The sequence below is a fragment of the Natator depressus genome, chromosome 6, assembly GCF_965152275.1.
Source record: "Natator depressus isolate rNatDep1 chromosome 6, rNatDep2.hap1, whole genome shotgun sequence".
Classification (NCBI taxonomy): Eukaryota; Metazoa; Chordata; order Testudines; family Cheloniidae; genus Natator; species Natator depressus.
In genome coordinates this window covers 28,865,043-28,889,043 of record NC_134239.1, presented here as the reverse complement: position 1 = coordinate 28,889,043, position 24,001 = coordinate 28,865,043, and the positions used below count along the sequence as shown (strand labels likewise).

Here is a 24,001-nt window from a genome sequence, read left to right as displayed (position 1 = left end):
AGCGCCTCAGCCGCCCCACAGCGCCCCCTGCAGCCCGGCCTCCCACAGACAGACAGCGCCTCAGCCGCCCCACAGCGCCCCCTGCAGCCCGGCCTCCCACAGACAGACAGCGCCGCGGCCGCCCCACAGCGCCCCCTGCAGCCCGGCCTCCCACAGACAGACAGCGCCTCAGCCGCCCCACAGCGCCCCCTGCAGCCCGGCCTCCCACAGACAGACAGCGCCTCAGCCGCCCCACAGCGCCCCCTGCAGCCCGGCCTCCCACAGACAGACAGCGCCTCAGCCGCCCCACAGCACCCCCTGCAGCCTGGCCTCCCACAGACAGACAGCGCCGCGGCCGCCCCACAGCGCCCCCTGCAGCCCGGCCTCCCACAGACAGACAGCGCTGCGGCCGCCCCACAGCGCCCCCTGCAGCCCTGCCTCCCACAGACAGACAGCGCCTCACCCGCCCCACAGCGCCCCCTGCAGCCCGGCCTCACACAGACAGACAGCGCCGCGGGCGCCCCACAGCGCCCCCTGCAGCCCAGCCTCCCACAGACAGACAGCGCCTCAGCCGCCCCACAGCGCCCCCTGCAGCCCTGCCTCCCACAGACAGACAGCGCCTCAGCCGCCTCACAGCGCCCCCTGCAGCCCGGCCTCCCACAGACAGACAGCGCCTCAGCCGCCTCACAGCGCCCCCTGCAGCCCGGACTCCCACAGACAGACAGCGCCTCAGCCGCCCCACAGCGCCCCCTGCAGCCCGGCCTCCCACAGACAGACAGCGCCTCAGCCGCCCCACAGCGCCCCCTGCAGCCCGGCCTCCCACAGACAGACAGCGCCGCGGCCGCCCCACAGCGCCCCCTGCAGCCCGGCCTCCCACAGACAGACAGCGCCTCAGCCGCCCCACAGCGCCCCCTGCAGCCCTGCCTCCCACAGACAGACAGCGCCTCAGCCGCCCCACAGCGCCCCCTGCAGCCCGGCCTCCCACAGACAGACAGCGCCTCAGCCGCCCCACAGCACCCCCTGCAGCCTGGCCTCCCACAGACAGACAGCGCCGCGGCCGCCCCACAGCGCCCCCTGCAGCCCGGCCTCCCACAGACAGACAGCGCTGCGGCCGCCCCACAGCGCCCCCTGCAGCCTGGCCTCCCACAGACAGACAGCGCCTCACCCGCCCCACAGCGCCCCCTGCAGCCCGGCCTCACACAGACAGACAGCGCCGCGGCCGCCCCACAGCGCCCCCTGCAGCCCAGCCTCCCACAGACAGACAGCGCCTCAGCCGCCCCACAGCGCCCCCTGCAGCCCTGCCTCCCACAGACAGACAGCGCCTCAGCCGCCTCACAGCGCCCCCTGCAGCCCGGCCTCCCACAGACAGACAGCGCCTCAGCCGCCTCACAGCGCCCCCTGCAGCCCGGACTCCCACAGACAGACAGCGCCTCAGCCGCCCCACAGCGCCCCCTGCAGCCCGGCCTCCCACAGACAGACAGCGCCTCAGCCGCCCCACAGCGCCCCCTGCAGCCCGGCCTCCCACAGACAGACAGCGCCGCGGCCGCCCCACAGCGCCCCCTGCAGCCCGGCCTCCCACAGACAGACAGCGCCTCAGCCGCCCCACAGCGCCCCCTGCAGCCCTGCCTCCCACAGACAGACAGCGCCTCAGCCGCCCCACAGCGCCCCCTGCAGCCCGGCCTCCCACAGACAGACAGCGCCTCAGCCGCCCCACAGCACCCCCTGCAGCCTGGCCTCCCACAGACAGACAGCGCCGCGGCCGCCCCACAGCGCCCCTGCAGCCCGGCCTCCCACAGACAGACAGCGCTGCGGCCGCCCCACAGCGCCCCCTGCAGCCTGGCCTCCCACAGACAGACAGCGCCTCACCCGCCCCACAGCGCCCCCTGCAGCCCGGCCTCACACAGACAGACAGCGCCTCAGCCGCCCCACAGCGCCCCCTGCAGCCCGGCCTCCCACAGACAGACAGCGCCTCAGCCGCCCCACAGCGCCCCCTGCAGCCCGGCCTCCCACAGACAGAGAGCGCCTCAGCCGCCCCACAGCGCCCCCTGCAGCCCGGCCTTCCACAGACAGCGCCTCACCCGCCCCACAGCGCCCCCTGAAGCCCGGCCTCCCACAGACAGAGAGCGCCTCAGCCGCCCCACAGCGCCCCCTGCAGCCCGGCCTCCCACAGACAGACAGCGCCTCAGCCCCCCCACAGCGCCCCCTGCAGCCCTACCTCCAACAGACAGACAGCGTCTCATGCACCCCACAGCGTCCCCTGCAGCCCTGTCTCCCACAGACAGACAGCGCCTCACCTACCCCACAGTGCCCCCTGCAGCTCTGCCTCCCACAGACAGTGCCTCAGCCACCCCACAGTGCCCCCTCGCGCCGAAAAATTGTAAGATTTGAGTCTTATTGAAAAAATATTTTGACCAGAGTCATTCTAAAAACCCCCCACCTCATGCTGCACATTTGTTTGCTCTTTTGTTCAAGAGTGGGATGAGAGGTTAATTGCAGTGTTGTTCCAGCTGTATTGCTCTCTGGCTATTAGAGACACAAGATGGGTGAGGTAATAATGTCTATTATTGGACCAACTTCTGCTGGGGAGAGAGACAAGCTTTCCAGTTGCACAGAGCTCTTCCTCAGACTTTTTTTTTTTTTTTTGCCATGATACCTAAACCTTTGTAGGGTGGTTTTTATGCCCCCAACTAATTAGCCAGGTAGGATGGTCTTATGGTTAGAGGACTGGACTCCATTCCTAGCTCTGCTACAGACTCCCCTGTGATGTTAGGCAAGTCAATTAACATCTCTCAGATCCCTGTCTGTAAAATGGGGATAATAATAAAAAGGAGAATTACCATAATGAATCAAAATATTCCAGTAGCCTGTCTCTGACAGTGGCCAGTGCCTTCTGCTTCACAGGAATATGCAAGAAATCAAGTAAAGGACAATCATTAAATAATCTGGAAGTTTTTTCCAAATCTGGGGCAGTGAAGGGTTACCTTTGTCCCCGAATCATGAAGATTTGTATCCGATATTGTTTTTTATTATTGCTAATATGGCTTACGGTGGTGGTAGGTGAGGATGTTTGTTCATTCACTGAGAGCTTTAGTATTTTAAGATTTGATTTATTGTGGTTTTGCACAGCTAAGAGAAAAATAGAACTATTGTAAAGTATTACAGGCTCATTAGTATTTTGAGGGAAGGCCCTCTGGTCTGTAGCGGTTTGGGTCTCCTCCACTTCTGCCCCATGCATTTGCCTCCTGGTCTTGACGTGTGTCTTCGGCTCCTCTGCCGCTAATGCCACCCTGCCAACCTTCCCTGGCATTACTGGAAAGAGGAAACAAAGGTTATCCTAGACAGTTTATAGTTAAATATCATTAACTAAATTATTTACTTTACACTTATCCCCCATAGTTTAATACCTACTTTTCCATAAAATTGAGGACATGCACAAACACCTCACCAACAGAAGTTATTCCAATAAAAGATATTAGCTCACTTACCTTGTCACAGACACAAATCTTAGCCGTCTCTAAATAGCAGGAGTCATCCCAGAAGTGCATCACTGCAGTAGTTGTGAATTGAAAAGTTTTCCCATTATTTGCCTCCACTAAGATATAAGCTCCTTTGTATCATAGTCATCATGTTCAAAATCAACATTTGAAAACAATCCTCATTAAAGGCCTGCAAGTGAACCTATGATCATAGTTTCTTTGGATGAAATACCAAGGACAATATGTACCAATTCTAGATTAAAGTGAGGTCCTGCAATTATTTAAATTTTAAAAGCCCTGTGGTGAAAACATCGGCCTCCCTGCACATAGTAATGGGATCTGATCTGAGAATATATCTAAATAGATCAGCTCAGAAACCTCCTTTACAACTCAAGAATGGGCACAGTCTTCACACTTAGCCAGTTCAGAGGTTAAATAAAAATGTCCTCGCTTCAAACAGGACAATAACTAGTTATGAATTACAATGTACTTCATAGTAATTTGATTGCATAGCTCTCTGCCGACTTTTAACTCATAATCCAAGTGGAATCCATTACCTAATAACTTCTGCTGCCCATTTACCGCCAGGCCCTCTTTGGGTAGCATCATAATTCCCACGAGCATGGAAATATTTATCTGAATTTTTATAATTCGCCTCCCGCATGTCGCTGTATGCACGCCACATATCCTCAGCGCCTGGAGAAGAGAGAAAGGATTATAGAGACACTGAAAATTTAAAACAAAACTTTGAGGTTATTCCACCCACATTCCTCTGAAGTCGTCAAGCACCATTCTTCTCACTTCCCCACTGTGGCTTCCAAGTACAGTGCTTCTAGAGAAGGCAGTGAGGCTCTTATATACCATTGAGCAAATACTTGATTTTTTGGTTCAGTGGAAGATCTGAGAAATCCAAAAAAGACTGTTTAGTTTCAAACCAAAACTGATTTGTTATGGTTTTTCTCATGAAAATGAAAAACAGAAATAGTATTGTTCAGGTTGATTTGAATAGACATTTCTGCAGCAAAATGTCAGAATACTTCACTGTGAAAATTATTAAAGTTTTTTTTTTCAGCCAAAACTATTTGCCAAATTTGACCCAAGTTTGCAAAAAGTTGCAGTGCCCTGTGAAATGTATTTTTTGGTGTATTTGGAAAAAAAAAATTGCCCAACTCTCCTTGATACTCAGGACTCCCCTTAGAGGTACAGGGATTTGCAGCCATTTATGCTATTTTATTAACTGAAGCTTCCACTAGGTGACACCTCTGGAGAAGGAAATAAAAGTTATCCATTAGTTATCAATGCATATATATGCCTTCAGATTTTACTAGACCCTCTGAGATCCACATCAGGAAATTGAAACAGTTAAAGTCAGAACATGGTCAGCTGGGTGCACAGGTTGCAGTTAAACATCTTGCTAAATGTTAAGTGAATCTTGTCTGGTGAAAATATCTGTTTAATTATGATCCATAGGACTTTGTACAATCTATGGCCCATACCTGCCATCTGATTTGCTCTGGTTCAGGCAGCCTTGTGCTTGGACTCCCAATGAGGGACCTAAAACTGCATCGTTTTAAGGAATCAGAAAAAAATTCTAATGTATCTTTTTGTGACTAACTGTGTAAATTTCTTATCCACCAGAATTTATCAAAAATTGTTCTAGATCTCCTGTCTTTGGCTTAGCTTTATATCTACACCGTGCTGAGGACAGTTTTGATGAAGAACAAGCAGTTAGTAAAAATCATACCTCGATAAGCATCCCTTATGAATGATCCAGCATCAGTGAACCAGTTCTGGGCACTGACACATAGTACCAGGGACAATAACAACATGCAGTTATAGAACTTCATGGTTCACTTCTTTAGGCTGTAATAGAAGGAGAATATATGTCAGAAAACTGGGCAATCTTTTAAAGACTCCAGACATAATGTAAATTCCTCTTATATCTGCTTTGGAACAGGTACATGGATCTTCAGGGTCACACACAATTCAAAAGTGTTACCAAAGTGCTGATTTCAACTCAGAAAAATGAAATGCTCTCTGCCATCAGAGCACCAGGCTGGGACATAAGTTGTAAAGATAGAAGTTTTCATTTCTGCTTAAATTTTTACATAATAAAAATCACTTGTTCGAAGACAAAAATTGAATACAAAACAAGGTAAAGTGGTACAAATATGAAGTTTCCATATGGAATGAAACTTACCACTGCTGTATTGCAAAGCCCTGGAAAAATGGAGTTCTGTCTGATGGAGTCTCACAAGACTATATTTATAGGAAGCCTTATCTCAAAGAGGAAATTGGAAATAATTTATAGAAACGTGGCTAAATTCAAATTGGGCAATTCTTTGCTTGTTGAATGCCAACATTGCTTCTATGTTCCTTTATTTCTTCTCAAGGCTTCCTGGTTTGAATTGGTCAATATCTGTATTGTCTCTCTATAGATCTAACTATCTATTACTTAACTAGTGCCTAATATGATGAAATGTCCATCATTTACTGGAAGTTGCAGGCAGTTACTTTTTCGGACTTTCTTCTAATTTTTTTTAATTGGTGAAATGAGCAATATTTTTATGTAGAAGCTTTAAGTAATCATCATGCATATACCATAAATGCCAAGTCAGTTCTATCCTTATGTATATTTGTAATTAGGGGATCTCAAAAGAGATGGCAAAGGTAGCTGGAGAAGCCTTTGCCATCAGCTTGTTGGGGCATGAACCCATCTTTTTGTTCTGTTTGTACAGTGCCTAGCCAATGGGTCCTGCTCCAAGAGGCTATAGTAATAGAAAAAATTACTAGAGCTGGTCAGAAATGGGATGTCATCTTTGCAGACATTTTCATTTTTTCCCTTTTAAATTTTGATGGAAATATTACAAAATTTTGAATTTTGGAAAACAACTAGCTTTTATTACCACCATTATGATCTCTAAGGAGGGAGGTTAATTTGTCTGAATAGCAGTTAACTTATTGTGTAATTTTGTTGGCAAGATCTAAGCCATAAGCTACATGCAGTTATATGAACAGTTTCAAAATAATCTTTTAATTCAAAATATTACAAGTCGATTGGAATCATCAGCTCTATCAGGAATTCAGGGTACTTTGTAAAGTGTGTTTTTATTTCTGATAAATACTAATCTTAACTATCAAAATTTTATTTAAATGGCGTAAATACAGTTTACATTTTCAGATCAGTGCATGGGAGATAAAATGTAAAACTCCTGTTGATTCTAAATCGAAAGATGCAGATAAGTATCCGCTACTTCAGGTCAGACTTTGCCCTTTAAAGTTTGTAAACTAAAACACAGTTTTTGTAAATGTTCAGTGTGATTCTTCTGGGAATGTAATCTGAATAAAGTCATCATGACTGGGAAGGTCTTATGAAACAGTGCTAAATCAGTCCCACATGCTAGCCCAACATAATTCTATGACTTGTAAAGAGAACAGACAGTAGCTGTATTGTTCTTGCTTAATGCCCTGTTGACCAATCTCGCTTTGAACCTCCTCACTGGTTGGCTTCTTCTGCAGAATTTCTTCCCTGAAGGTGTCAAATTTCTTCCTGCATGTTCCAGATGTCATAGTTTGTTCTTTTCAATTATTTATGGTTATTTTACTTCTTTCACCACCACTCTGTAACTTGAGATTCTATGTAAAGCTCACAAGTGATTTCTCAGCAATGGAAACTTTATATATTATTGAAGTAGGACAGTAGGACATGTGACTGAAGACATATTAAATACATAATCCACCACCTCGCCCTTTCATAAGTTCTCATGATGTATGGAAAGTTAACTGGGTATATTCTCCTAAAAAGGAATAATCATTCCTGTGCTGAAATAATTCACTCATATATTGTCCAAGCTTTAAAAGCATTTTGGAGATGTTCTGAAAATTTCCCTTGGACAATAGCTCATACAAAATACCTGCCATGAACAAAGCTTTTGGAAGTGTCTACATTCAACAGTATTAGCCTTGACAACAAAATGACATATTAGGCTGAATCATGCTGGGAGCCCCGGGGCTCCTGGCTGCTGCCACAGCTGCTGCTACCATAGGGCTCTGGTGGTGATTTAAAGGGCCCAGGGCTCCCAGCCGCCGCTCCCACAGCTGGAGCCCCGCACCCTTTAAATCTCGATTTAAAGGACCCGGGGATTTAAAGTCCTTGCCTCTTCTGGTTGAGGCCCTGCCCCCTGCTGCTCAGAACCCCAGCCCTACGTAAGTCCTTTAAGTTACTTTCACCCCTGTGTGTACCCCAAATTAAAAAACATAGTAAGAGAACGAAAAAAGAGCCATCAGGGCTAAATAACAAAGTAAAAGAAGCAGTGAGAGGTAAAAAGGCATCCTTTAAAAAGTGGAAGTTAAATCCTAGTGAGAAGAATAGAAAGGAGCATAAACACTGGAAAATGAAGTGTAAAAATACAATTAGGAAGGCCAAAAAAGAATTTGAGGAACAGTTAGCCAAAGACTCAAAAAGTAATAGCAAAACCAATTTTAAGTACATCAGAAACAGGAAGCCTGCTAAACAACCAGTGAGGCCACTGGACAATCGAGGTGCTAAAGGAGCACTCAAGGATGACAAGGACATTGCACAGAAACTAAATGAATTCTTTGCATCAGTCTTCACAGCTGAGGATGTGAGGGAGATTCCCAAACCTGAGCCATTCTTTTTAGGTGACAGATCTGAGGAACTGTCCCAGATTGAGGTATCATTAGAGGAGGTTTTGGAACAAATTGATAAATTAAACTGCAATATGTCACCAGGACAGGATGGTATTCACCCAAGAGTTCTGAAGGAACTCAAATGTGAAATTGCAGAACTACTCACTGTAGTCCGTAACCTATCATTTAAATCAGCTTCTGTACCAGACAACTGGAGGATAGCTAATATGACGCAAATTTTGGAAAAGGGCTCCAGAGGTGATCCCAGCAATTACAGGCCTGTAAGCCAGACTTCAGTACCAGGCTAACTGGTTGAAACTATAATTAAGAACAATATTGTCAGACAAATAGATGAACATAGTTTGTTGAGAAGAGTCAACATGGTTTTAGTAAAGGGAAATCATGCCTCACCAATCTACTAGAATTCTTTGAGGGGGTCAACAAGCATGTGGACAAGGGGGATCCCATGGATATAGTGTACTTAGATTTTCAGAAAGCCTTTGACAAGGTCCCTCACCAAAGACTCTTATGCAGCTGCCACGGGATAAGAGGGAAGGTCCTCTCATGGTTTGGTAACTGGTTGAAAGATAGGAAACAAAGGGTAGGTATAAATGGTCGGTTTTCAGAATGGAGAGAGGTAAATAGTGGTGTCCCCCAGGGGTGTGTTCTGGGACCAGTCCTATTCAACATGTTCATAAATTATCTGGAAAAAGGGGTAAACAGTGAGGTGGCAAAATTTGCAGATGATACAAAATTACTAAAGACAGTTAAGACCAAGGCAGACTGCGAAGAGCTACAAAAGGATCTCTCAAAACTGGGTGACTGGGCAACAAAATGGCAGATGAAGTTTCATGCTGATAAATGCAAAGTAATGCACATTGGAAAGCATAATCCCAACTATAAATATAAAATGATGGAGTCTAAATTAGCTGTTACTACTCAAGAAAGAGATCTTGGAGTCATTGTGGATAGTTCTCTGAAAACATCCACTCATTGTGCAGTGGCAGTCAAAAAAGCAAACAGAATGCTGGGAATAATTAAGAAAGGGATAGATAATAGGACAGAAAATATCATGTTGCCTCTATATAAATCCATGGTACACCCATATCTTGAATACCTCGTGCAGATGTGGTCGCCCCATCTCAAAAAAGATATATTGGAATTGGAAAAGTTTCAGAAAAGGGCAACAAAAATTATTAGGGGTATGGAACGGCTTCCATATGAGGAGAGATTAATAAGACATATAGATGGGGGCAGGGATAGCTCAGTGGTTTGAGCATTTGCCTGCTAAACCCAGGGTTGTGAGTTCAATCCTTGAGGGGGCCATTTAGGGATTCCGGGGCAAAAATTGGGGATTGGTCCTGCTTTTGAGCAGGGGGTTTGACTACATGATCTCCTGAGGTCCCTTCCAACTCTGATATTCTAGGATTCTATAAGGCTGGGACTTTTCAGCTTGGAAAAGAGATGGCTAAGGGGAGTTATGATTGAGGTCTATAAAATCATGACTGGTGTAGAGAAAGTAGATAAGGAAGTGTTGTTTACTACTTATCATAACACAAGAACTAGGGGTCACCAAATGAAATTAATAGGCAGCAGGTTTAAAACAAACAAAAGGAAGTATTCTTCACACTGAACACACAGTCAACCTGTGGAACTCCTTGCCAGAGGATGTTGTGAAGACCAAGACCATAACAGGGTTCAAAAAAAGAACTAGATAAATTCATGGAGGATAGGTATTAGCCAGGATGGGCAGGAATGGTGTCCCTAGCCTCTGTTTGCCAGAAATTAGCAATGAGCGACATGGGATGGATCACTTAATGATTACCTGTTCTGTTCATTCCCTCTGGGGCACCTGGCACTGACCACTGTCGGAAGACAGGATACTGGGCTAGATGGACCCTTGGTCTGACCCAGTAGGGCCATTCTTAAGATAATCAGGGATGCAGCTCCATGCTCTGTGTGTCCCTAAACCGTCCTCTGACTGCCAGATGCTGGGAGTGGACAATGGGATGGTTCACTCAGTGATTGCCTGTTCTGTTCATTCCCTTAGAAGCACCTGGCACTGGCCGCTGTCAGAAGACAGGATACTAGACTAGACGGACTATTTGTCTGATCCACTATTGGAGTTCTAATGTTCAGCAAAAATTGCAACAGATTTTTGCCTTTGAGAAAGATGTTATAGGAGCTAGTATACTGCCTTTATTGAATATTTGAGAATCAAATTGTACACACAAGCAATGGCATGCGGAAAAACACTAAGGGCTGGATTGAGAGGCAAAATAACAGTTGCAAAAATGCAATCCCCATTGGTGGATTGAATCAAAACAAAGTTTTGACACTAGGCCAGATTTTCAGTCAGAGTGGACGTCAGATGATCAAACAGAATAAACATCTGCTTTAAAAATAAGATGAAAAAATTAGAATTAAAAATTCAGGGAATCCCAGCAGCAGATAAGACAACTTGGGAAATGACGATGAGACTCTATGCAATCAGATACAGTGATAAGGGATTCTTTGTTTCTGAGGGGATATATGTAAAATGTTTCACTGAATTAAATCTCAGGGATGATCTACACTAGCAAGTTAAAGAGCTCTAACTTGCTGGCCCAGGGGTGTGAAAACACACACATACACACACACCCCCCAGCGCAAGAAGTTTGAGCACTTTAAAGCGCTACTGTGGACAGGCTCGGCTCCCAGTGCTCAGAGCTAATCCAGACACTGACACCTGCGGCAGCGCTTTGAACTTTGTAGTGCGGACATAGCCTCAATTGGTTAGATCAGTGGTTCTCAAAGCCGGTCCGCCACTTGTTCAGGGAAAGCCCCTGGTGGGCCGGACCGGTTTGTTTACCTGCCGCGTCCGCAGGTTCGGCCGATCGCGGCTCCCACTGGCCGCGGTTCGCCACTCCAGGCCAATGGGGGCTGCGGGAAGGGCGGCCAGCAAGTCCCTTGGCCTGCGCTGCTTCCCGCAGCCCCCATTGGCCATGTTTTTGCCATGATACCTAAAACTTTGTACGTCCCGAACTAATTAGCCAGGTAGGATGCTTTTATGGTTAGAGGACTGGACTCCATTCCTAGCTCTGCTATAGACTCCCCTGTGACGTTAGGCAAGTCAATTAACATCTCTCAGATCCCTGTCTGTAAAATGGGGACAACAATAAAAAGGAGAATTATCATAATGTATCACAATAGCCCAGTAGCCTGTCTCTGACAGTGGCCAGTGCCCGCTGCTTCACAGGAATACGCAACAAATAAAGTAAAGGGCAATCATTAAATAATCTGGAAGATTCTTCGAAATCCCGGGCAGTTAAGGGTTACCTTTGGCCCCAAATCATGAAGATTAGTATGTATATTGCTTTTTATCCTTTCTAATGTAGCTGAGGGTGTTTGTTCATTCACTGAGAGCTTCAGAAATTTAAGATTTTATTTATTGTGGTTTTGCACAGCTGGTAGAAAAATGGAACCATTGTAAAGTATTACAGGCCGCATTAGTATTTCGAGGGAAGGCCCTCTGGTCTGTAGCGGTTTGGGTCTCCTCCACTTCTGCCCCATGCATTTGCCTCCTGGTCTTGACGTGTGTCTTCGGCTCCTCTGCCGCTAACGTCACTCTGCCAACCTTCCCTGGCATCACTGGAAAGAGGAAACAAAGGTTATCCTAGACAGTTTATAGTTAAATATCATTAACTAAATTATTTACTTTACACTTATCCCCCATAGTTTAATCCCTACTTTTCCATAAAATTGAGGACATGCACAAACACCTCACCAACAGAAGTTATTCCAATAAAAGATATTAGCTCACTTACCTTGTCACAGACACAAATCTTAGCCTGTCTCTAAATAGCAGGAGTCATCCCAGAAGTGCATCACTGCAGTAGTTGTGAATTGAAAAGTTTTCCCATTATTTGCCTCCACTAAGATATAAGCTCCTTTGTATCATAGTCATCATGTTCAAAATCAACATTTGAAAACAATCCTCATTAAAGGCCTGCAAGTGAACCTATGATCATAGTTTCTTTGGATGAAATACCAAGGACAATATGTACCAATGCTAGATTAAAGTGAGGTCCTGCAATTATTTAAATTTTAAAAGCCCTGTGGTGAAAACATTGGCCTCCCTGCACATAGTAATGAGATCTGATATCAGAATATTTCTAAATAGGTCAGCTCAGAAACCTCCTTTACAACTCAAGAATGGGCACAGTCTTCACACTTAGCCAGTTCAGAGGTTAAATAAAAATGTCCTCGCTTCAAACAGGACAATAACTAGTTATGAATTACAATGTACTTCATAGTAATTTGATTGCATAGCTCTCTGCCGACTTTTAACTCATAATCCAAGTGGAATCCATTACCTAATAACTTCTGCTGCCCATTTACCGCCAGGCCCTCTTTGGGTAGCATCATAATTCCCACGAGCATGGAAATATTTATCTGAATTTTTATAATTCGCCTCCCGCATGTCGCTGTATGCACGCCACATATCCTCAGCGCCTGGAGAAGAGAGAAAGGATTATAGAGACACTGAAAATTTAAAACAAAACTTTGAGGTTATTCCACCCACATTCCTCTGAAGTCGTCAAGCACCATTCTTCTCACTTCCCCACTGTGGCTTCCAAGTACAGTGCTTCTAGAGAAGGCAGTGAGGCTCTTATATACCATTGAGCAAATACTTGATTTTTTGGTTCAGTGGAAGATCTGAGAAATCCAAAAAAGACTGTTTAGTTTCAAACCAAAACTGATTTGTTATGGTTTTTCTCATGAAAATGAAAAACAGAAATAGTATTGTTCAGGTTGATTTGAATAGACATTTCTGCAGCAAAATGTCAGAATAGTTCACTGTGGAAATTATCAGTTTTGAAGTTTTTTTTTTCCAACCTAAACTATTTGCCAAATTTGAACAAAATTTGCCAAAAGTTGCAGTGTCCCCCTGAAATGCATTTTTTGGTGAATTTAGTATTTGCCCCTCCAAAAAATTGCCCAACTTTCTTTGGTACCCAGGACTCCCTTTAGAGATTCAGGGATTTGCAGCTATTTATGCTATTTTATTAACTGTCGCTTCCACCAGGTGACATCCTTGGAGGAGATGAAAGGGAGTTCCTTGAGAAGGATCTCATAAAAACATGGAATCTCCGCAATACACTGTTGCAATATCTTTGGGGAATTCTTTAGGGGCAAAGAAACCCTCAAATTTCTGTCACTGGTTTTCTAAGGGTCACCAGGACAATGGAGTAGAGAGGTGTGATTCCAACTTAAAAACGTAAGTCTCCTTTAGGGCTTTGTTTACATACAGTTTGTGCATCAATTGAACTAAATCTGTTTAGAAACCAATTTAGTTAAATCACTGCCACATAAGTCCATTTAATCTAAATCAATTTAAGGCATTCTTAGGAGAGTCTATTCCAGGGGTTTGCAGCAATGTAACTAACTATTTCTAACCTGATTTAGACTAGAGACAATTGGGGACAAACTGATGAGGATCTTTAGGCTATGAGTGTACAATGTGAGAACAAGAAACCTGATTTCATAGACATGAACCTCTATCCACCACTATAGTTTAAAAAAAAACAACAACACTTCTTTACAGCAAAAGGGAGACATCATGGAGTATCAACCTCAATGTAGAAATATGAGGGTATTTGGCTCTAAAAAGTACAATGGCAAATAGGAGACAATAACTAGAATCAAAGACTATTCTGAGTTGTTTCTTGAGACTAAATAAATCATAACACTAGAAGACCTGGTGGTCCACTATAATTTGATCCACATCTCCATCCAGACAAAGCCTATTATATCTCACATACCTTCCCGATTGAGTAAAGCATCTCTATTCAGGAAGGGTACTTAAGCACATGTTTAAGCTTTCTTAAACAAGGATGAATTTAAGCATGTGCTTAAGTATTTTTCCTCAGTCAGGACATAAGAGTGCAGTTCTGCAAGGTGTTAAATGGCCACAACTCACCAGCATGGGAATTATGGAAGTTTAGCACCTTGCAGAAGATCCTCATATTTGCAGTGCTGAATCAGGACCCAAGTTATCTGACCCCAGAAACATTTCTGGGAGGGTGAAGGAAAGCGTCTGAAAATATTCAACAAACAAACATTTACAGTATTGTTAGGATATAGATATTCAGGCCTGTCTGCAAAGGTCTGTCCTTTAAGAATTTAGGTGTATTCTTATCACTTGGCTAGTTAGAGGTATAAAAGAAAGAATCAAAATCACTGTCTGCCAGTGTAAGGTCCTTCTCTTACTGTGACAGTCTGAAGCTCTGTTTTTAGGCTAAGGCCTTTGGCTAAGCAGCAGAGGCAGCCATAAGCTGGGAAGTGCTATGGTCACATCCTCACATTCCAAACTAGTCACATTGAAAGAAGGTGCTATTGGGCTGTTAGGAATACAATCCTGTCCTGATAATGCCTATCGCCTCCAGAGAAAGGGAAGTGCCTAGAAGATGTAAAAGGAAACTTAGTTTGATAGCATCCTGTCTGGCAAGAACTCACTTATCCATAGCTGGGATGTGAAATCCTCACTTCTGTATTGTTTTGTCATCATAGTTCCCACTTTACTATTGTTTGTCCGTATAATCTCTGTCTGGTTCTGTGATTGTTTCTTTCTGCTGTATAATTAATTTTGCTGGGTGTAAACTAATTAAGGTGGTGGGATATAATTGGTTACATAATCATGTTACAATATGTTAGGATTCGTTAGTTAAATTTCAGGAAAATGATTGGTTTAGGTATAGCTAAGCTGAACTCAAGTTTTACTATATAGTCTGCAGTCAATCAGGAAGTGAGTGGGTGGGTGTGTGGGTGGGGGAGATAGGAACAGGGAATGGGGGTAAGAAAATTGGAATCATGTTTTGCTAAAGGGGGAAATGGGAACAGGGAATGGGGGTGGGGAAATTGGAATCATGTTTGGCTAAGGGCAGGAATGGGAACAGGAACACAGGTGTAAGGCTCTGTGGTGTCGGAGCTGGGAAGGAGGACACTAAGGAAGGAAACTGGAATCATGCTTGCTGGAAGTTCACCCCAATAAACATCGAATTGTTTGCACTTTTGGACTTCGGGTATTGTTGCTCTCTGTTCATGGGAGAAGGACCAGGGAAGTAAGTGGGTGAAGGAATAAGCCCCCTAACAAGTATGTTATATTTTCTTTACTGGGAATTGGCATACACCTCTCACAAAAACCAAGAACTAATAAATAAAAGGTACCCATCTTTTAATTCAAAATATTACCAGTGGATTGGAATAATCAGCTCTATCAGGAATTCAGGTTACTTTGTAAAGTGTTTTCATCTGTGATAAACAACAATCTTAATTATCAACCTTTTATTTAAATGAAGTAAATACGGTTTACATTCTCAGATCAGTGCATGGGCGATAATATGTAAAACTCCTTTTGATTCTAGCTGGAAAGATGCAGGTAAATATCTACTAGTTCAGGTCAGACTTTGCCCTCTAAAGTTTGTAAACTAAACAGCAGATCTTGTAAATGGTCAGTAAAAAGAAAAGGAGTACTTGTGGCACCTTAGAGACTAACCAATTTATTTGAGCATAAGCTTTCGTGAGCTACAGCTCACTTCATCGGATGCATACTGTGGAAAGTGTAGAAGATCTTTTTATACACACAAAGCATGAAAAAATACCTCCCCCCACCCAGTCTCCTGCTGGTAATAGCTTATCTAAAGTGATCACACTCCTTACAATGTGTATGATAATCAAGTTGGGCCATTTCCAGCACAAATCCAGGTTTTCTCCCCCCCCACCCACACACACACACACACAAACCCACTCTCCTGTTGGTAATAGCTTATCTAAAGTGACCACTCTCCTTACAATGACAGGTTTCAGAGTAACAGCCGTGTTAGTCTGTATTCGCAAAAAGAAAAGGAGTACTTGTGGCACCTTAGAGACTAACCAATTTATTTGAGCATAAGCTTTCGTGAGCTGTAGCTCATGAAAGCTTATGCTCAAATAAATTGGTTAGTCTCTAAGGTGCCACAAGTACTCCTTTTCTCCTTACAATGTGTATGATAATCAAGGTGGGCCATTTCCAGCACAAATCCAGGGTTTAACAAGAACGCCTGGGGGGGGGGGGTAGGAAAAAACAAGGGGAAATAGGTTACCTTGCATAATGACTTAGCCACTCCCAGTCTCTATTCAAGCCTAAGTTAATTATATCCAATTTTCAAATGAATTCCAATTCAGCAGTCTCTCGCTGGAGTCTGGATTTGAAGTTTTTTTGTTGTAATATCGCAACTTTCATGTCTGTAATCGCGTGACCAGAGAGATTGAAGTGTTCTCCGACTGGTTTATGAATGTTATAATTCTTGACATCTGATTTGTGTCCATTTATTCTTTTACGTAGAGACTGTCCAGTTTGACCAATGTACATGGCAGAGGGGCATTGCTGGCACATGATGGCATATATCACATTGGTGGATGTGCAGGTGAACGAGCCTCTGATAGTGTGGCTGATGTTATTAGGCCCTGTGATGGTGTCCCCTGAATAGATATGTGGGCACAGTTGGCAACGGGCTTTGTTGCAAGGATAGGTTCCTGGGTGAGTGGTTCTGTTGTGTGGTATGTGGTTGCTGGTGAGTATTTGCTTCAGGTTGGGGGGCTGTCTGTAGGCAAGGACTGGCCTGTCTCCCAAGATCTGTGAGAGTGTTGGGTCATCCTTCAGGATAGGTTGTAGATCCTTAATAATGCATTGGAGGGGTTTTAGTTGGGAGCTGAAGGTGACGGCTAGTGGCGTTCTGTTATTTTCTTTGTTAGGCCTGTCCTGTAGTAGGTGACTTCTGGGAACTCTTCTGGCTCTATCAATCTGTTTCTTCACTTCCGCAGGTGGGTATTGTAGTTGTAAGAATGCTTGATAGAGATCTTGTAGGTGTTTGTCTCTGTCTGAGGGATTGGAGCAAATGTGGTTGTATCGCAGAGCTTGGCTGTAGACAATGGATCGTGTGGTGTGGTCAGGGTGAAAGCTGGAGGCATGTAGGTAGGAATAGTGGTCAGTAGGTTTCCAATATAGGGTGGTGTTTATGTGACCATCGTTTATTAGCACTGTAGTGTCCAGGAAGTGGATCTCTTGTGTGGACTGGACCAGGCTGAGGTTGATGGTGGGATGGAAATTGTTGAAATCATGGTGGAATTCCTCAAGGGCTTCTTTGCCATGGGTCCAGATGATGAAGATGTCATCAATATAGCGCAAGTAGAGTAGGGGCATTAGGGGACCAGAGCTGAGGAAGCGTTGTTCTAAGTCAGCCACAAAAATGTTGGCATACTGTGATTTGAAGGTATACATTGTCCCCAAATGTAAAATAGTTATGGGTAAGGACAAAGTCACAAAGTTCAGCCACCAGGTTAGCCGTGACATTATCGGGGGTAGTGTTCTTGACGGCTTGTAGTCCATCTTTGTGTGGAATGTTGGTGTAGAGGGCTTCTACATCCATAGTGGCCAGGATGGTGTTATCAGGAAGATCACCGATGGATTGTAGTTTCCTCAGGAAGTCAGTGGTGTCTCGAAGGTAGCTGGGAGTGCTGGTAGCGTAGGGCCTGAGGAGGGAGTCTACATAGCCAGACAATCCTGCTGTCAGGGTGCCAATGCCTGAGATGATGGGGCGCCAGGATTTCCAGGTTTATGGATCTTGGGTAGTAGATAGAATATCCCAGGTCGGGGCTCCAGGGGTGTGTCTGTGCGGATTTGATCTTGTGCTTTTTCAGGGAGTTTCTTGAGCAAATGCTGTAGTTTCTTTTGGTAACTCTCAGTGAGATCAGAGGGTAATGGCTTGTAGAAAGTGGTGTTGGAGAGCTGCCAAGCAGCCTCTTGTTCATATTCCGACCTATTCATGATGACAACAGCACCTCCTTTGTCAGCCTTTTTGATTATGATGTCAGAGTTGTTTCTGAGGCTGTGGATGGCATTGTGTTCCGCACGGCTGAGGTTATGGGGCAAGTGATGCTGCTTTTCCACAATTTCAGCCCATGCACGTCGGCAGAAGCACTCTATGTAGAAGTCCAGTCTGCTGTCTTGACCTTCAGGAGGAGTCCACCTAGAATCCTTCTTTTTGTAATGTTGGTAGGGAGGTCTCTGTGGATTAGTATGTTGTTCAGAGGTATGTTGGAAATATTACTAACAGGAGAGTGGGTTTGGGGGCGGGGGGGAGAGAAAACCTGGATTTGTGCTGGAAATGGCCCAACTTGATTATCATACACGTTGTAAGGAGAGTGATCACTTTAGATAAGCTATTACCAGCAGGAGAGTGGGGTGGGGGGAGGTATTTTTTCATGCTTTGTGTGTATAAAAAGATCTTCTACACTTTCCACAGTATGCATCTGATGAAGTGAGCTGTAGCTCACGAAAGCTTATGCTCAAATAAATTGGTTAGTCTCTAAGGTGCCACAAGTACTCCTTTTCTTTTTGTGAATACAGACTAACATGGCTGTTACTCTGAAACCTGTCATTATAAATGGTCAGTGTGGTTCTTATGGGAGTGTAATCTGTATAAAGTCATCATGATTGGGAAGGTGTTGTGAAACAGTGCTAAATCAGTCCCGCTCACTAGCCCAACAGAATGCTATGACTTGTAAACACAACAGACCGTAGCTGTACTGTCCATGCTCAATGCCCTGTTGACCAATCTGGCTTTGAGCTTCCTGGAAGCTTTTGGAAGTGTCTACATTCAACAGTAACAGCCTTGACAGCAAAATGACATGTTAGGCTGAATCGTGTAATTTTCTTTTAATCTTATTCATTTTATTCCCATGAGCACCTACACTTTTCTAGACAAACTCCAACTAGTTCTTTAAAAAAGGGAAAGATAACTCCTAGGTCGTGTTATCCTGGAGAGCATTTACTACTTGAAGTAACAAAGCTGTAGAGATTGAGAAGCTCAGTAGTCCCTGAACTACAACTGCATTTTCCCCTAGATGAACTGAACTATGGTAAATCTCCACCTTTGATACCTGGAATTGGAAACAATTCTGGTTTCAAGGGGCACGAGAGAGCCATTTTCTTTCCTAAATTATGTGACTCCATCTTTTTGAAAACCTTGCTGTAATGCATTAGTTTTTCAGACCCTCTATGATCTGCCTACCAGAGACACTGCACATCATCATTTAAAGTAGCGGTGGGTTGTATAGCTGGAGCTCTCCTAACAGCGGTATTTAAGGTTATCGAAATGTTTCCTTTAGCCCTCTTTTCATTCACTCAACATTCTGAAAACATTCAAGCTTCTGGACTGAAATTTTACAGGCCTGGTCTACACCCAAAAAGAAACATTTTTTTAAAAATTTGAAATGAAAATTGATTCTGTACATTTTGTCCTTTTGTAACAAAAAAGCTTGAAGGGCAAAATGACTGGAGTGAACATTTGGTAAGAAAAAAGGAAGTTCCTTGTAACAATACTTTGGATTTGGCAGGTATGAGGGGTTAAGAATCTCACCTTATCTTTAAACACTGATTGGTCTGATGTTTTGTCCCTCTTTAACAGATTTCCTAAGGAAGAGTATGCTGCTGTGGCTAACTTTGCCATGCAGTATGCCAGGCAACTACTGTAGGACCTGCACAGTTAAAAGTGCAAGCAGTATGAAGCAGAGTGCTGGGAATTTACAATATCATGCAGACAGCCCTTTAACATGCCTCAATCTTAAAAGCTTCATCTATTCTGAGTATAAAGTTGTCCATTTAGTAATGTGCATAATTCAGTGAAATTCAGGGTTGTTCTTACAGAATATGATTTTTTTTCTTTTAAAAGCTTAAATTCCATAACTCTCTAAAGTTCTTAAATCTACACAGGCAAAAATGAGATTCCACAGCTGTTTGCATTACAGTGTATATAATCACATAGTTAAAAACACTCTCAAAGAATGCAATTATTTCTACAATCTCATAAGAGGAACGGAGAGTGATGTAGGGCCCTGGCCTTAACAACTGTACATCTTGTGTATAAACTATTTTCACAAACTGCATATGTGACTTTCCGATTGTACTCAGTGATATAAGTGTCACACAGGTGTCTAAGGCCATCAGAAAAAGTGGCATAATATATAATGTTATCTAATTGTAAATATATAGTGTTATCTAAATTGTAAACCCTATACACAATTCCCGGCCTCAGTTTCCTCAAAACACCAGGCCATTCTATGGGCCTGGATCAGGGTCACTTGGGGTCATCCAACATCCTTCTGTTGCAATGCATCACTTTTATGCACAAAAGCAGAGCCTTCTCCCCCAGGCTCAGCTAACCTGACCTTGGCCAGTTCATCCCCTTCCTTCCTCTTGCCCAAATGTCCTGTGCGTCTTCCCCTAGTGATTTCTTTTAGAACCTTTTGTTTTTGTCATCTGTCTCTGTCAACCTTCGGTAACTTTCCACTCCTAACCCCCATTCTCCTTAACACCAACTTGGCCAAACTGGGTTCCCAACTCAGGCACCGTACTTAGCATAAAGATGCTGTCATCAGAACATAGTTTTAAAGTTAAGTGTCCCCCATTGTCCTCAGCCTGGTGAGAACCTGCTGTAGGTCCTGTCCAACAGGATGGATACACGTAGAAAGAGGTTTCCTGTGATTAGGAAATTTCATGACAACAACTAGAATTCACAAGTCTTACAGAAAGACCCACCCCACCCCCGCCCGACACACACACAAACAAATCAAGCCATATGAATCAGGCTCATGTACACTCAAGTCAGCAATTCTGGTATCGGGTTCTTAAGTAAACCTCCCAGTTTCTCAGTGCCCTCTGTCCATCCTCTGGTATTCCCTCCACACATGGTTTTTCCTCTCTCCTATCTCAGATGGCCAGGAAATTGCGTGAGATTAATAGAGACTTGTCTGGCCCCAATCTCTCATAGGAATTTTTTCCATGCTTATCAAATATTAAGGTCCCTATAATATTAGGTTGGAAGGAGGGAATGAGGCAGCCAGAGCATAGTAGAGTTTTCTGATTTTGAGTGCGACACCAGAGAGGGAAAGTTTTCCAGCTGCTGGCAAGGTGAAGGAACAGCAGCTTTACACATCACATCACTGCGGTTATCTGCAGAGTCGAGCAAAAAGAAGCTCTGCAGTAGTTCCCCCCCACGCCTGCCCATCGGCCAATATTCATTGTTATTAGTTAAAAGCATGGATAGTCTTACTGATGTAACAGACATTCAGACCTGCCTAGCAGTGCTAACTACAGGAACTTGGGAGTAGACAGACAGGTCCCTACTCTAACCTGTAACTGGGTGACTGTTAATCATCATACTTGTCTTACCCTTTCAATTTTCTTTCTCTAAGAGGGCCGGGGGGACCTAAGGAAAGGAATGTAGGGATTCTTTAATATTAAACAAGGTAATGACTGTGGTTTTGTTCTTCTAAGGACTTGTTCGCTTCCACTAAATAAAAAGAAGGAAACTGAAAGTGAAAACCTCAAGCAGGAAAAGCCTTGAAAAGTAGAAAGTGATGCAAGAAAAATCTTTTCCTCCAGAATACTTCCATTCAGAGACAGGGGTCAAAACCACAAAAGTCTACGGAAGACCTTGGACAGGCACCAGTTGCTCAAGTTCTACACAAACACAGGGAATCTAAGACATCATCATGATCAGCAGGTGGCTGCTGCAATGTTGCCTCATGCTGCTCTTCTCCAGTGAAATCTCATGTCTGGGCTGTAATGGGATTTATGTTCTACAAGCCAGAATGACCAGCGAGAGTCTAGAGCGTCTGGAGAAAATGGGTGGAAACTTTCCTTTCCAGTGTCTAAAGGAAAGGACAGCTTTCAAGCCCAGAGCTATCCTCAAGATCCGACTGTCCCTACAAAAGAATGCCAAGGGAGCCATCCAACAGATCCTCCAAGAGCTCTTCCATATCTTTAACAACAATCTCATCCAAGCTGTCTGGAATGGGACTTCCATACAGGAATTCCAAAATGGTCTTCTCCAGCAGATTGAGAAGCTGGGGATGTGTTTGAGTGCTGAGAAGGGAAAGGAGATAACCTACCCAGGAAATGAGAACCTCCTGCTCACTAGCCTGAAACTGAAGAGATACTTCCAGACAATAGACGATTTCCTGAAAGAAAAGCAATACAGCCCGTGTGCAAAAGCATCTGACTCCATGGCACCTCATCTCACCTGACACACACACTTCCACATGGCATAGGTAAGAGCCACATGCAGAGGGCTCTATTCCAACTTCATGCAGCCTGCAGCTGGTGCATGTGATGTTAATGTCAAGTGTGTTCCCTGCACAAACACCATTTTAAAAACTCCAGTAAGAGCAATAAAGACTCTACATTGAAACATGCTGAAGTCAGGAAATGCCAACGTTAAAATTGAACATGCAGCCTTAACACTGCTTATGTGCATGTACGCATCACTATACCACCCTCAAATACTTGGTCAAACTTTTGATAACGCTATATATTATGTTGTTTTTTTCTGATGGCCTTAGACACCTGTATGACACTTATATCACTGTGTACAATCCGTAAGTCACACATGCAGTTTGTGAAAATAGTTTATATACAAGATGTACAGTTAATAAGGCCAGGGCCCTACATCACTCTCCGTTCCTCTTACGAGATTGTAGAAATAATTGCATTCTTTGAGAGTGTTTTTAACTATGTGATTATATACACTGTAATGCAAACAGCTGTGGAATCTTATTTTTGCCTGTGTAGATTTAAGAACTTGAGAGAATTATGGCATTTAAGCTTTTAAAAGAAAAAAATCATATTCTGTAAGAACAGCCCTGAATTATGCACATTACTGAGTGGACAACTTTATAGCTGGAACAGATGAAGCTTTTAACATTGAGGAATGTAAAAGGGCTGTCTGCATGATATTGTAAATTCCCAGCACTCAGCTTCATACTGCTTGCACTTTTAACTGTGCAGGTCCCAAGGCAGTTGCCTGGCATACTGCATGGCAAAGTAGCCACAGCAGCATACTCTTCCTTAGGAAATCTGTTAAAAAGGGCCAAAAAATCAGACCAATCAGTGTTTAAAGATAAGGTGAGATTCTTAAACCCTCAAGAAACCTTAAACCCTCAGCTGTCAAGGCTGTTACTGTTGAACATAGACACTTCCAAAAGCTTCCAGGAAGCTCAAAGCCAGACTGGTCAACAGGGCATTGAGCATGGACAATACAGCTGTGGTCTGTTGTGTTTACAAGTCATAGCATTCTGTTGGGCTAGTGAGCGGGACTGATTTAGCATTGTTTCACAACACCTTCCCAATCATGACGACTTTATTCAGATTACATTCCCATAAGAACAGCTGCACTGACCATTTACAAGATCTGCTGTTTAGTTTACAAACTTTAGAGGACAAAGTCTGACCTGAACTAGCAGATATTTACCTGCATTTTTCCAGCTAGAATCAATAGGAGTTTTACATATTATCACCCATGCACTGATCTGAGAATGTAAACCGTATTTACATCATTTAAGTAAAATTTTTATAGTTAAGATTGTTATTTAATCACAAATGAAAACACTTTACAAAGTAACCTGAATTCCTGATAGAGCTGATGATTCCAATCCACTGGTAATATTTTGAATTAAAAGATATTTTTGTAACTCTTCATATAACTGCATCTAGCTTACGGCTTAGATCTTGCCAAGAAAGCTACACAATAAGTTAACAGCTATTCAGACAAATTAACCTCTCCCTTTTGAGGTCATAATGGTGGTAATAAAAGCTCGTTGAAGTTATTCAAAGTTCAATATTTTGACAAGTTTCCATCTAAATTTAAAAGGGAAAAAATGAAAATATCTACAAAGATGACATCCCATTTCTGACCAGCTCTGGTAATTTAAGTTTTATTATTTATTTCTATTACCATAGCCTCTTGGAGCCAAAGTCATGGACCAGGACCCATTGGCTAGGCACTCATTTCAGTCATTAAAAAAAATTAGAAGCA

The 24,001-nt window shown here is 43.9% G+C and overlaps 2 protein-coding genes across 2 annotated transcripts; one reads left to right on the top strand and one right to left on the bottom strand.

The window, feature by feature from the left end:
- Positions 1 to 2,948: 2,948 nt before the first annotated feature.
- On the bottom strand, positions 2,949 to 5,302 carry LOC141988865 (serum amyloid A-5 protein-like). The gene is made up of 3 exons (XM_074954889.1): positions 5,200 to 5,302; positions 4,013 to 4,151; positions 2,949 to 3,288 (listed from the first exon to the last, which is right to left on the bottom strand). The coding sequence occupies exons 1-3, from the start codon at positions 5,300 to 5,302 to the stop codon at positions 3,147 to 3,149; spliced, it is 384 nt and encodes a 127-aa protein (XP_074810990.1). The 3' UTR covers positions 2,949 to 3,146.
- Positions 5,303 to 21,680: 16,378 nt separating this feature from the next.
- Positions 21,681 to 22,214, top strand: LOC141988363 (interferon kappa-like). The gene has a single exon (XM_074954143.1). It carries the CDS (start codon positions 21,681 to 21,683, stop codon positions 22,212 to 22,214), a length of 534 nt encoding a protein of 177 aa, XP_074810244.1.
- Positions 22,215 to 24,001: the final 1,787 nt, after the last annotated feature.

What these genes read in the sequence shown, in the direction of transcription:
- LOC141988865 (XM_074954889.1), bottom strand. Translation starts at nt 5,302, where the DNA reads ATGAAGTTCTATAACTGCATGTTGTTATTGTCCCTGGTACTATGTGTC. An exon ending in CATAAGGGATGCTTATCGAG is followed by an intron (nt 4,152 to 5,199) that starts GTATGATTTTTA and finishes TCTCTTCTCCAG; the next exon opens with GCGCTGAGGATATGTGGCGT. An exon ending in TGGGCAGCAGAAGTTATTAG is followed by an intron (nt 3,289 to 4,012) that starts GTAATGGATTCC and finishes TCCTCTTTCCAG; the next exon opens with TAATGCCAGGGAAGGTTGGC.
- LOC141988363 (XM_074954143.1), top strand. Translation starts at nt 21,681, where the DNA reads ATGATCAGCAGGTGGCTGCTGCAATGTTGCCTCATGCTGCTCTTCTCC.